Below are 13,353 nucleotides of genomic sequence, written 5' to 3'. Positions count from 1 at the left end.
ACCCTGCTCTATTCTAGATTTAACTATCTGTGCATACAGCATACGTGTCTGTGTCGTGACGGGACTCTCACTTTCATTTCGCGTGAGACTCTTATTTTGTAGCTTGTTTACATGCGCGAGGTGGAGCCGGACGTGACGTCAGCTGGTCCGTGTCCACCAGCTGATCGGAGCAGAATCGGATCAGATGACATTATTGTCACTTTGTGGTTCTGGGATGTGCTGAGGACCCGGGACCGCAGCAGCTGGCTGGGCCACGCGCCGCCGGCCTTCGCTTCGGGGAACTGCCGCGCGTGCGGCGGACACGTGAGCGTGACGAGTCCTGTTTGTTTTGGTTGCTGCATCCCCCGAAGGCCTAGCTGCGATGCTAAGCTAATTAGCGCGCTAGCACCCGCTGGTAGAAAAATGAACGGCGAGGGAATATCTTCTAACGTGAAGGTGTGACGACCGCACAGGGAGCTAATATCGAGCAGACAATCGACTGTGGATGAAACACAGCGGTCGGAAAGCTGTGTAGCCCGTCCGGGGGCAGCAGACAGCCCCCCCCCCCTGACAGCCTCTGGTGCCAGCAGCTCTCTCGTCCAGCTCCAAGATGTGGCTCAAACTCTTCTTCCTGCTTCTGTATTTCATAGTGCTGTTTATGCTAGCGAGGATTTTTGAGGCGGTGGTTTGGTATGAGACCGGTATGTTCGCTACCCAGCTGGTGGATCCAGTCACTCTCAGTTATAAGAAGCTGAAGACCATCCTGGAGTGTCGGGGGCTGGGGTACTCCGGACTGGCTGAGAAGAAGGATGTGAGCGAGCTGGTGGAGAAATCAGGTGAGGTGGGGGACGGGGTGATGGGGGGAGTCTGTGTGAAAGGTCACATCAGTTTGCACATCACCAGTCATGTGTTGTTAGACACAGCCCATGGACGTGGCCTGAAAGCACAGTGGCAGTGAACAGAATCAGGAGGTGCCTTCATTTGCTTGGACACCATCATGTCAGGTGGAGGTCTGCTGGTGGCGCCCACTTGGTCAGAGATCACACCGACAGGCCGTGCCACCACCTGGCTTAGTTCATGTGAAAGGGTCCGACGCTACCACATCATCATTTGGATGATGTCAAAAGTGTCAAGTGTCAAATGGAAGTAAGAGTGAGGATCACCAATACTGGTGCTCTCAGAGCCAGGGGCCTCTATCGCCAGCACTGGAGCGGCGTTTCTCTGATGTTCACAAAATGTAGTGGTTTAGTGGGTTTTTGCCCAACAGGAAGTCATCTGTTTTTCAACACATATTTGGGACCGTTATGATGTGCAAAAATTCACAAAACTTTGCACCCACGTTCCAACTTGGAAGTATTTCGATAGATATGTCAGTCAGGCACACCCAGAGCGTCCTCTAATAACCTCGAGCTGAGTTGAGGTTTCAGGGTTCCTTGAAAACTCACAAAATTTGCACCAGAAGTGGTGAAATCTAATATTTGACAAGGGGGGGGTTTGGGTTTGGGTGTGGAAAATTAGTTCTAGGGTAGGTGTAGAGTATTTTAAAATGAATGCCTCGCCTTTAAATTTGACATAGATGTACTAAATTTCATGGTCTTGTGTAACATGAATATTTTAAAAAGAGTCTTGGAGCCAAAACTTTCAGTCAGTTTAAATTTAATGTGCTTGTTTTTGCAAAGTGAAGCTACTTCAGTGCCCTCCTCCGAGAACATCTGAAGACCTTTGCAATACTAAATTGAGTTTGCACAATCTGTTTTGCTCCAAATCTGAAACCAGAAGTTGTAACTTGCACATTGCTCTTAGCATTTTGGAAGACATCTCACATTTGGTTTTCATCAGCTCTGCCCCAACTGGATTGAATATTGAACGTTTTCACGTTCGTATAATTTTGTCAAACTTGTCTTTAGGCTTGGGACAGTGTTGACCGGGTTGATATTAAGCCTCATACTGGAATGGATGGTGATACTAAATGTGTCCGATCTGACTCAGCTGCTTCTGAGCAGAGCACGAGAGCCCATAAATGCAAATGTGGGGGCACCACAATCAGGAAAACTGAACAAGCACTCAACCATGTTACCTGACTTCCTCTTGACTTTAACATCCAAACAAAAAAAACCCACTCCTCCTCCTGGAGGGTTCATCAAGATCGTATAGAATTGAGTAATGCGACGCCAAATTGCAAAGGAATAGTTGATGGCTCTAATGATGATGTCATAGGTCATGTGACAACACACCATTTAAGGCGTTTTACTTGTATGGAACTTTGTGGAGCTCAGGATTCAACAGATTCACCTCAGATGTGGACAGCAGAATCTCAAAAGCTTCACAATGCCAAATTATGAAGCTTTTTAACGTTTTCGTCGAACGGCATTGCTGCGGCGAGGTGGGCAATTTGCATGTTTCACCACGACAACGCTACATTCAGTTACAGTGACGGCGTCATCTACTGACACCCGGAAGATAGAGGAACAACGAGGAGCAGGCTGCTAGTGATGGAGACGCAAAATGGGCCAAATGAAAGCACTTGTGGTTGAAGCTGTGACCCAGAGAGACGTGATCACTTCAGTGGTTTCTATCATATTATCTAAGCTAAGTGTACGAAAACATTCAGGTTTTTTAGCCTACGCTGACAGTCACATCAGTCAAAAGGACAGACATGGACAGCGACAGTCTGATTAACTGATGACTGTGGGCGGAACTTTCTGTTTGACTTCACAAAGTGAAACTTGGCTGTTATCAGCTGGTCTGAAGAATCTCCACTCAGTAACATCGTGGTAAAACCAGTGTTTCTGTAGTTCTGGCAAATCTGGCAAAGTAATAGCTCTTCTCTTGAGCTGTCAATCATTTAAGCGGATCAGTTTAGTGGTTTGGAATCAGGAGCACCAACGTTAGCAGGCTTCGCTGGTTATTTTAATGTGCCAGATGTATATTTAATAAACCGTGCATATCATTTACTGCTATGTATAGGCTAATATACTTTTTTTTTTTTGCTACAATTAGGTTTTGTCTTGTCTCATTTGCAGGTTATAGCTTGATTACGCGCGTGCCAGCTGAGTCGTGTAGGCAAATAACAACTGGATTTTTATTCCTCCGCAGGAGAGTTAACGCAGGGGGAGCTGTACTCAGCCATCAAGAAGGAGAAGGAGCAGACGGAGGCGGGAGATGCCAGCACCACGCACTTCAGCGGAGAGATGCACTTCTATGAATTAGTGGAGGACACTAAAGACGGGATCTGGCTGGTTCAGGTAAAGGCAGACCTGACAGCTACTCCACAGAGTAGTGAATAGAGAAATGTTTTTTTTTTTTTAACGGACCAAGGTGCAGTCTGAACAGGCGAGTTTTCAGTCTGCAGCAGAAGATGCGTAGAGTTTCTGCTGTCCTTGACCTGACAGTCAACAGTTCAGCAGTCACATCTGCAGTCAGTTTTCTGATGAGGCTGTTTCTGATGAGACTTTCTACATGAGCTGTGGTTTTGTGGCTCTGACGTAATGCACCGATTAGTGGCTGAACACAGCTGCACAGTAAAGTGAGTGATTTCAGTAGTCTCCTATGATTCATATTTAAAAACTCCTACTTTACTCCTACTCCTATTTTACTTCTGTGATCTCATCACAGAATGGTTTGTTGTCGTTCAACCGTTTTTTGGAATTAAGTGAGGTTAGGCTTCCACTGACGTTGTCCCTTGACAAATGACTTTTCCATCACCTGTCCCTGTGTATCCCCACAGGTCATTGCTCAGGACCGAGAGGCTCTGCTCAGTCAGTCCAACTGGGGGAAGATGGTGCAGAAAGTGTCTCAATTCGGGATCAGAACTGGAACCTTCAATTGCTCCAATGACTACAGGTTGGAGACAGGACCTTCCTCTAATGCCCTGGCATTTCTCATTAATATAAAGGCACACTGACACGTGACAAATAACGCTTCTGTGGCATAAACATTTGGATCAGTTATCCTAGATTTCTTCTAGCTCTGCTGAGGATGTTCTGCTCTTTATTTTTCCATACATTGTACTAGTGCGTAACCAAAGCTGACGCACACACGTCCTTTAAATATCCAAAACAGAGTTCATTTTGTGAGGAACAGGACTGTTGATGTGGTGACTGTCATCAGAATAAGTGTGGATGGTCCGGTGGGACCGATAAAGCACATCCAGTGGTTGCCACATGGTGTCTTCCTGTGTGTAAGCAGGGCGATGATCCAGAATACCGCCTGCTGTAGTGTAATGCTGCCATGTCGGCTCTCTGCTCTGTCCACCAGGTTGTGCATCAAGCGTGGCTGGCAGCGCTCCACGCTCATCATGTCTGTGCCTCAGACCTCTGCGTCGAAGGGCAAAGTCATGCTAAAAGAATATAACGGCCGCCGCATCGAAACTGAGCACATCTTCCGCTGGATGACCTCACATGTGGCCCATCGCGTTAAAACCTTGCGTCGGTCGGAGCAGCTGGCGGAGGAGTGGCGCTCCGATTCGGCCCACCCAGTGAAGATGTTTCTGTTCGCCCATCTGTCTCAGCCGCCCGCCTTCTTCTCCTCGCTGTCCGTCAAGTTCACCGGCAGGATTGAGTTCATCTTCGTGGACGTGCGTCGCTGGGACAACCACAGCAGCCTGTCAGAGATCGGCGTGACACAGAGTCCCGCCTACATCCTCAAGATGCCGGAGGGCATTTATCGCTATGGCAACAGGTGATGATTGAACACAGGAATGATGATGTGCAACCGTTTCAACAAAAAAAAAAAGACTGTTATTCCACTCCCTCTCTCCTCATCTTCTCCTCTCTTCCTCTTTACCTCTCATCCTCTCTCCTACTCTTCCGCCTCTCCTCTCTATCTCTGCTCTCCCCCTCCTCTCCTGTCTGTAGCACCGGGGAGTTCCTGTCCCTGGCCGCCATGGACACTTTCCTACGTTCGGTCCAGCCGGAGGTCAATGATCTGTTTGTCCTCAGTCTGGTCCTGATCAACTTGCTGGCCTGGATGGATCTCTTCATCACACAGGTCACTGCATGTTTTTCCACAGACGCAAAAGGGAAATACTTTATTTATATTCATTTGACAGCTGTAGTAAAAGTGGCTGTGTGCGTCCTGCGGCAGGCTCTTCCAACACACATGCACGCAAATGATCCAGGGATCTTTGCCTGCGTCTTATTCGTGACCGGCTCATTGGTCTGTCTTTACCGCCTTCCGAAACAACAACCAGATAACTAACTGGTATATGAAGAGCAGAAAAACATAGAAGCAAGTTGAAGTCAGCACATGTGCTGTGCAGTGGCAGCATACAGCCACTGTAAAGGTTTTAAGCAGGAACAGTCATTAGTCTGTCTTCCCAACAGTTGATTAAGTATTAGAAGTACAACAGAATACTGTAAGCAGAATCCTCATGAATGCATCGACAATAATAATCCAACACTAAAATGTACAGTATATATAGTAAAAAACTCTAAAAGGGGCAGTTCTGCATAATAAGTTCTTTTAAGTGATACTTAAACTACATTCTGGTGATAATATAATATAATATACACTACTCACAAAAAGTTAGGGATATTCGACTTTCAGGTGAAATATATGGAAAATGTAAAAAGTGAATGCTACAGTGATATTATATCATGAAAGTAGGGCATTTAAGTAGAAGCATGCAATGGTCGTTTTATTCATCTTAAACAATTTATTGAAAGAAAATCTAACAACAGTGGTAGGTATACCACAACAAAACATTTTCAGTGTCTCAATAAATTGGGATGTGGCCAAAGGACGTCCACTCCTCTCCTTTCTGTGACTCTTCCAGTCTCTCTGTATCACTGTTACAACCTCCTGATGACACTCTGTGACCCTCTAAGCTCAGTGAACACCTCCGTCTGAGGACTTCCTGTTTGAAGCCTCCAGTGTTGAGGTGCTGCTGATCAACTGTTAGGTGTCGTCTTGGTCTCATGATGTCAGAATGTGAACAGCATGATGAGGAGGACTGTTTAAATACCAATTCTACCTGAAGCAGGAAATGTATTGGTGGATTCATGGATCAAACCTGTTGTGAATGTTTCTGTTAAGCTTCTTGTTAGAGAACAGCAACTTGTGCAAAAAGTACTGAAACACTGAACAGTTGGACATGTGCATTCAAAAGTTTAGAGAAGGTCACATTAAGTTCACCTGGAAAGGTTAGAATGCATTTTAGGTTCATCCTGAAATTTCACCTGAAAGCCGAATATCCCTAACTTTTTGTGAGTAGTGTGTGTCAAATTTTGAATTCAGGACTTCAGTTAGAAGGTGGTCTTGCTACTTTTATTGAAGGAAAAAAGGACCGAGTACTTTTTACACAAGTGATTCAACACCTTCGACACGACGCTGTATATGTATTTATCGTCCGCTCAATTTTAACCCTGTATTCATTTCCATGTGCAGGGAGCGACAGTGAAACGATTTGTAGTTCTGATCCGAACACTTGGAACCTACAACTCCGTGCTGCTGGTGTCGTGGCTTCCTGTTCTGGTAGGAGATCACTCATACGGCACTTTTCACTTTATTTTCCACATCTGTCTCTCAGCGCCTGCTCCAGAAAGGTGGTTTAACAAACCCTGAACCTGAACCTAAACCTGACCGCTAATTTAAAGGTTCCCCGTGGAATTTTTTTGCCAACATTCAGCTGTATTCAGTGAACACATCTACTGTGAAGCATCATTCTAAATACTGCAGCCTGAGTGTTGCTGCTAACCGGGTGTATCCCGTTATAGCCTGCGTGTACGTCGTTTAATGGCTACTTCCAGCAGGATAAAGCACCATGTCATCTCAAGCTGGTTTCACCAACATGACAGTGACTTCAGTGCACTCCAGTAGCCCCCCACAGTAGCCACACCTCAATCCACTAAATCCTGTCAGGTCAACAAGGAGCCAAGAAATGAAAAGAAATGTTTCCAGAACTGGCCTTACTATTACTATTTTAACTGAGTGGAGAGTTGAATTGATAATAATTGATCACTAATCACTGACTGATCACTCCCCCCCCCCCGCAGGCTCTTCTCCAGCTGTCCTATCTGGATACTCTGTATGGCTACAGTCTGAAGCTGCTTCGTTATGCTGACACCACTACACTGGCCAGCCTGGTGAGAGCTGACTGGACCTTCTACTCCTCCCACCCAGCTCTCTTCCTGTCCACCTACCTGGCCCACGGCCTGCTGGTCGACTACTTTGAGAAGAAACGCCGCTGCGGCGTCAGAAGCCAAGAGGACAGCACCACCAACCTGGAGTGGCTTGCCAGTCTGTGGGACTGGTACACTTCCTACCTGCTCCACCCTATTGCGTCTTTGCAGCACGTCCCATCTGACCACTCAGACTGGGAAGATGACCCCAACTTCCTATTGGAGCGCTTGGCTTTCCCCGATCTCTGGCTTCGCCCGTTAGTAGACATGGACTACATTAAAGCCCTGCCAACCTGGAGGTTCAGAGCCGTCGGTCAGTCCAGCGCTGAGAGGTCTACCGGAAAGCTTGACGAAGAGACGGACGGCTCCCACTCGGACACGGAGAGCAAGGAGCAGAAAGATCCGCCTCCCGCAGGTCCTCGGAGACCTTCGCACAGCAGCAGAAGGCCCAAGAGACCATTGTGCAATCAGGACAGCGACACACAGCACCCTGTGTACAACAACATGGACCCTGCATCATCCCTCTGCTGTCGTCACGGAAACAGACACTCACCGTCAGCTGACGGCGCACAAGAGGACTGCTGCCTCGCACCTGAAGAGGAGAGCTGCGATTGTTTGGTGTGGCCCGGTGACATGCTGCCGTGCTCGGAGTGCGTGGTGTGTCTGGAGAACTTTGGGAGCGAGGAGCTGCTGATGGGGCTGCCCTGTGGCCACGCCTTCCACCAGCAGTGCATCGTGGTGTGGTTGGCAGCAGGCAGACACTGCTGCCCAGTGTGTCGCTGGCCCAGCTACAAAAAGAAACCGCAGAGAGCCGCGCGGAGCAGCTCCGCCGACAACACACTTCTGGACTGATACATCCACCCGACCCCTTTCTTATGTTCATCCAAGACTCCTCTCTGCTCTCGCTGCTCATTGGCACCGAGCTGACCGGGCACCGAGACTGTGTCTGTTACCATCGCGGCTTGCTTTGGGTGAAGTTGGGACGAGGGAGAAATGAAGTAGAAAACACCAGGGCTGATGTTTTCACGAGCCATCAATCAACTTGTCTCCATTCCTGTTGACAGCAGCGTGCCAGCCATCGCGTCAGACGGACGACACCGTGGAAGCCCGGAGGAGAAGGACTCACACAGTAACCATAGGTGCAGTCACAGTAAACTCTGTAGAGCAACAAAATGTATTTTTAGTTAGTTTTTTTTTTTTTCATTCACCAGCGTTCTGCTGTTTCCAGGATAGAAAAGTAGGATGCTGTTCTCTCCCGACACGGTCGGAGTGAGATGCTGATGTGATTAGAGGCGGGCCAAGAAATGACCGAGCTCGATATAGTAAAGCTAGCTGCATTAAAACACAGTCCGCTCCATCGTGTGTCATGACTGATGGCTAAGGCAAAAACCGCCATGTTTGTATGTGTTTTTATTGTAACTAGAATTTTGGAAACTCAGCACAACACGTGAACAAAGTAGGTTGTGTAATATGACAGTGACTAACTGATGGCTTCAGCCACTCAGGCTGTTTCTTTACTGCCCATTCTTACCAGAAAAATCAGATTTAAAAAGTCTCCTGCTTCTGACGGTATTGAGCCCACCAGTAACTCACCGCAACGTTCATTTTGACGTGGCTTGTGTATTTATTTTGATTATCCACAGAGAATTCGCTTCCCCCCTCCGCTATCAATAAGTTCTCCTTGCTTCTGCTCGTCTCAGGGCTCGAGCGGTGATTTTTCAGTCAGAACCCAAACACACAGGGTTGTAAAAGATGAGGACACAGCACGGCTCGGTGGTCATGTGGATAGAGTACCTGATCACTGAGCCATGTGAGGGGAATCAAAACGGGTATGGGGTCACCGTCGCTGCATTCTGACGACTTGCAGGGGTTTTAAACACTAACTCTAACCAGGCTTTAATCAGGGTACTGACTCTGATGCCATGATGTTTAGCACTTGGAAAACATACATACAGTAACATCACATGCGCACTCTGATCTGCTGCCATCACATTAGCTCTTATTCTGAGAGAACAACACGGGGTGAAAGAATCTTACAGCTTGCGGGGGATCTGTGCGGTTGAGCTTCGGCCAACGGGAAAAATGGCAGCCGCAATTGTTTCTTCTCACATTCTTTGACGCATCAGAGACGGGGCCCACGGAAATGTTTTTGACAAACATGATGTACGTTCGTTTTTAAGTTATACTGTAATGCATTGTAGAGATTTGTGGATCGAACAGCTGTGTGTAGTGTGAAAGGTGTCGCCTGTAGTGACCGACCGACAGAGAATTATCGCCGACTCTGCGGCTCCACAGAGGGTTTCAGCCTCTTTTAGCTTGTCCTTTAATTACGTTAAACTCTGCTCTCATCAACCTCGTTTCCAGCAGCAGCAGCAGCAGCAGCAGCCAGCAGGTTTCAGTCAGACCGCTGTACGCCATCTCCTCGGCAGCAAATAGCAGACGCAAGCTGGTGAACGTCGTGGAAAATCGAGCAGCTAAAGAACCAGATATTTCCATCAGAAAGGGAGCTAGGTGGGGAGCAAGTACTGGAACGGCTGCTGCTGCCTGACCCTTGCCTTTAGTCCTTCTCAGTCATAGATACTTTGCTCGGCGTGCATGCTTTAGTTTTTCCTCCCTGGATCTCCACGCTGACTGCCAGGAGCTGAGCTGACACGCGGGCTCCTGCTGCTGGAGGTCTCATTGCCTTGCTCACTGGCAGCTTCTTACAGTTAACAGAGCCTTAGTGGGCTGTCGGTCGTCGTCGTCGTCGTGCGTAATTGTCCTGAAGGGGACGCACCGACGCTCAGCAGCATCGGCTAGAATAGAGAGAAACCACCGTTGACTTTTGATTTAATTCATTTTTTCAAAATAAAATAAATGAGCTCATTCGAAATGATGATATGAATTTCTTGTTATATTGAAGAACTTTCAAACCAATAACTTTTGTTTAAATTGTGGTTGACTGACATCAGATTGAGTAGCCCTCACTACTATTTATGTGCTGACCTTTAACTGAACTGTGTACATTGTCTCAATTTATCAAAAATAATGAAGGGATATTTTGGCATTTGGAACTGGAGGTTTTCTAGCACAACAGTTTGGGGAAGAAACTTACTGTTGGCCTCCAGCACCTGTACAGTATAAATGACTTGCTAGAACATGAGTGGGTTGACCTGCACCTTATGGCAAATGCAGAAAACTCCAGCAAGCTAAAGAAGCATATCCTCTGTCTTGTATTGCCTGAGGTTTAGGTCCCAGTTTATCCTTGAAACATACATGCCTTGCTAATGATTTCGTTAAGGTTCCTCCGACTTAGATTCTTCGTATGTAATGTTATAGCGCTTTGAGTCAAAATGACTAGAAAGGCGCCATGCAAATACAGACAAGTTACCATTTACAGACCGTAAAATCCTATCTATATCCCTGCATTGTTTTCCAAAAAATCTTGATTTTAAAATGTCCAAAACGAACTGTTATTTATCAAATAACCTGCCTGTCTTCTTTTGTGTGTGAAGGGCAAAAAAGACAAATTATATGTAGAGCAGTAACACTTATGCAGAATAAAAGAAGTGTTTCAGAAACGCATGTTGGCAGTTGTTACGTCATTCTGGATGGGTAGGGGTCCGTGAAGTGTGAAGACGGATACAGCCACTTCAAGTATAAATGCACGGAGCAGCAAGGCTTGCGGCTACAGTTGAAGAGGCCACGTCCTGCTCAGTATTGTTATGTTTGTAGATTCTTGAGGTTTGAGCAGCACGAGGACGTTCACCAAAAGTCTCCATCAAAATAAGTAACGCGCAGAGGATATTTCATGAGCTGATTGTTTCAAGATTCATTCATTCATTCATTCATTCCATCTGACAAATATTAGGCCAACCAAAATTCAGTAAATCAGTAGTGATTACATCTTTTCTGTTCTGGAGCTTCAATGGCAGCATGGAGAAAGCTTTAACCCTTTATAGGGCACTCATTGAAATACTTAGAAATTCAAACTTTCAACCCTAGACCATTACTGGTGGACATTACAAGACTTTTTTTCAAAAAAAAAAAAAGTAATGTTATGGTGAAAATCAACCATATGGTTTCTTGCCGGTCTGTCATGTAGCCTGATTGTCGCTGACTGGCTTGGAGAAATCTCGTAGTTCTACTGCCTCATGGCGAGGCAAGGGGCCGCATTTTGAACTCCCACTTAAGTGACCAAATATGGTCCCTTGCCCGATAAAGGGTTAAACATCGTTTGGTCTAGACCTAGCAGAAGGTTATGAAACCTTTTGATGAGCTTTCATCGGACCAGGTCAAAGGCTAGGTTACCAACTTGGAGAAGTGGCCAACTGCCAACTGGAGCCCAAGGTGCCCCAAAAGCCCCATGTCCACTGTGTGGCTGTTAGTTTGTGGTAATATGATCAATTCTCATTTTATTTGGGAATATGTAGTACAAAAGCACAACAAAGCCTGAATCTCAGCCCTGCTTTATTCATGTTGTTGATACGGAAGACCAATCCTAACGTCCACCCTGAGGCCTAAACAGCAGCTCTAGAGCTTGTGCATGTGAGTTCACAAGGGCTCGAAGTGGTATAAGGAGGTATGGGACACACTACTGAGACATCAGGCATCGCTCAGAAATAACACACTGCCATTAAACAAAGAAATAAAGAAAGCCATACCTACAACCCGTAGGACAATTTGCATCTATATCAGTTCAATATGACCAAGATTCTTCAGGACGAGGGTACCAGATCTGAATCCAGGTTTGGTTTGTGTACAGAGTCACCATCAAATGAAATTCAGAATATATTGCATGTTGAGGACAGATGAATGGATTTGGATGAGAGGGATGATGGAAGGTGGAAGTGATCTGCTATGTTTGGAGACGGGAGGGAAGGAGACTTAGCGCGGGGGTTCTGTCTCCAGTACATTTCCAAGCGAGCTGAATTCAGGCCACCAATAGAAATTTAAATTGAACCGAGTTAAGGGCACGTTTTATGGAGATCATTGAGATTGGTGCGAATGTAGCAGAGCTGTGCCTGAGATGACCACTGGCCGAGGACTGTTTTGTTTGGTGTGAGCTGTCCACTCGAATAGTGTAGGGAAGATATACCTGAGACACAGAGGACTTGGTGTAAATGCCTCTGGAACAACAGAGTCGAGTTTCTTGAGACAGACCGGAGCGTAAATATGAATTGTGGATGGTGATTCCAGACAGACTGGAATGATGAGACAAATTTGTAGGCTGATGAAGTTGAGACAATTTCAGAGCTGAAAAAAGCCAGCTGGGATGTGGATTCTGAGGTGAAGTCTACCATGACGATGCTCTTAAACTAGTCCAGTCTGTTAGGTAGGCTGAGAGAGAAGCGTTTCTTCCAGCTGTGGAAGCTCCTTGAATGTTGTGGCTAAAAATGGTAGGACTGGTTTGAACTGGGCTGAAAATCCAAATTCTGAGGCCTAATGTGGAAAGAAAGTGAGACAATGAATCAGTGATGCTGTTGTTAACAGGGAATGTGGGCTGCACTAAAGATAAACTGATGTTGAGCCGAGATTAATGGGAGTCTGCACAGGAACTGCATGATTGCTGGAGAACGAGGCTGACCTTTATTTAGGATCTCCATGACTGTGATGTTATCGGAGTGGATTAGTTTGGCTTTTCCCAACTATTCAGTCCCCTAAAGAATGGCATCCGTGATAATGCTATATATCTCATGAAATAGAGCAGATAAAAGAGAGCAGAGATTTGAGCCAAGCAGAAGCGAGACGCCTCCGTCTATAAACCCATGGAAGGAGCTGTGTCTGTTTAGAGTTGAATGTCCACAGGTTGAGTGATGAAATTGTCGTAGAAAAGGGAATTGCCATTGCATCAATCCAGAGGTGCTCTATCATGGAAAGAGGGGATGGCTGCAGCTCAACCAGATGGTTTATGAGGCAGTCAAAGAAGTCTGGTACCTGGCGTTTGGTGCATCTGTCTGCCAGGATATAGTCAGAAAGAAGCAGAGTGATGGGCTGTATTTTCCCTGAGGATGCTTGGAAGGAAATCAAGTCAGAGATTATGCCTAAGAACTCAACAGAGGTGCCAGGCCCTGAGGTTTCCCTCTTCACAAAGAGGGACGCCGAGTTCTGAGACAGCTTTTGTGAGAGTTGAAAACCTGAGGCGAGGAAGGTGGAGCAAGAAAATTGTCGAGAAGATAAGTATGTACGGGAGCCCGTGGTTGTTGCTCCGTCATGGGGCCTCTGAAAGACAGTCAAAGCTCTTGGGACTGCACAGAAAAACAACAGGCTCCTT

At 46.5% G+C, this 13,353-nt stretch overlaps 1 protein-coding gene across 1 annotated transcript; it reads left to right on the top strand.

The window, feature by feature from the left end:
• The first annotated feature begins 413 nt into the window (after positions 1 to 413).
• On the top strand, positions 414 to 8,493 carry rnf103 (ring finger protein 103). The gene is made up of 7 exons (XM_070836636.1): positions 414 to 815; positions 3,076 to 3,224; positions 3,707 to 3,822; positions 4,237 to 4,659; positions 4,836 to 4,968; positions 6,367 to 6,453; positions 6,975 to 8,493. Exons 1-7 carry the CDS (start codon positions 590 to 592, stop codon positions 7,950 to 7,952), a joined length of 2,112 nt encoding a protein of 703 aa, XP_070692737.1. The 5' UTR covers positions 414 to 589; the 3' UTR covers positions 7,953 to 8,493.
• Positions 8,494 to 13,353: the final 4,860 nt, after the last annotated feature.

The sequence above is a fragment of the Pempheris klunzingeri genome, chromosome 9, assembly GCF_042242105.1.
Source record: "Pempheris klunzingeri isolate RE-2024b chromosome 9, fPemKlu1.hap1, whole genome shotgun sequence".
NCBI classification, from domain to species: domain Eukaryota; kingdom Metazoa; phylum Chordata; class Actinopteri; order Acropomatiformes; family Pempheridae; genus Pempheris; species Pempheris klunzingeri.
The sequence above is the reverse complement of the archived record's forward strand: the minus strand, read 5'-3'. Positions and strand labels throughout refer to the sequence as shown.

Coding starts and splice junctions, on each gene's coding strand:
- rnf103 (XM_070836636.1), top strand. CDS start 590: ATGTGGCTCAAACTCTTCTTCCTGCTTCTGTATTTCATAGTGCTGTTT. Junction 4,660..4,835: donor ATTTATCGCTATGGCAACAG/GTGATGATTGAA, acceptor TCCTGTCTGTAG/CACCGGGGAGTTCCTGTCCC. Junction 4,969..6,366: donor TGGATCTCTTCATCACACAG/GTCACTGCATGT, acceptor TTCCATGTGCAG/GGAGCGACAGTGAAACGATT.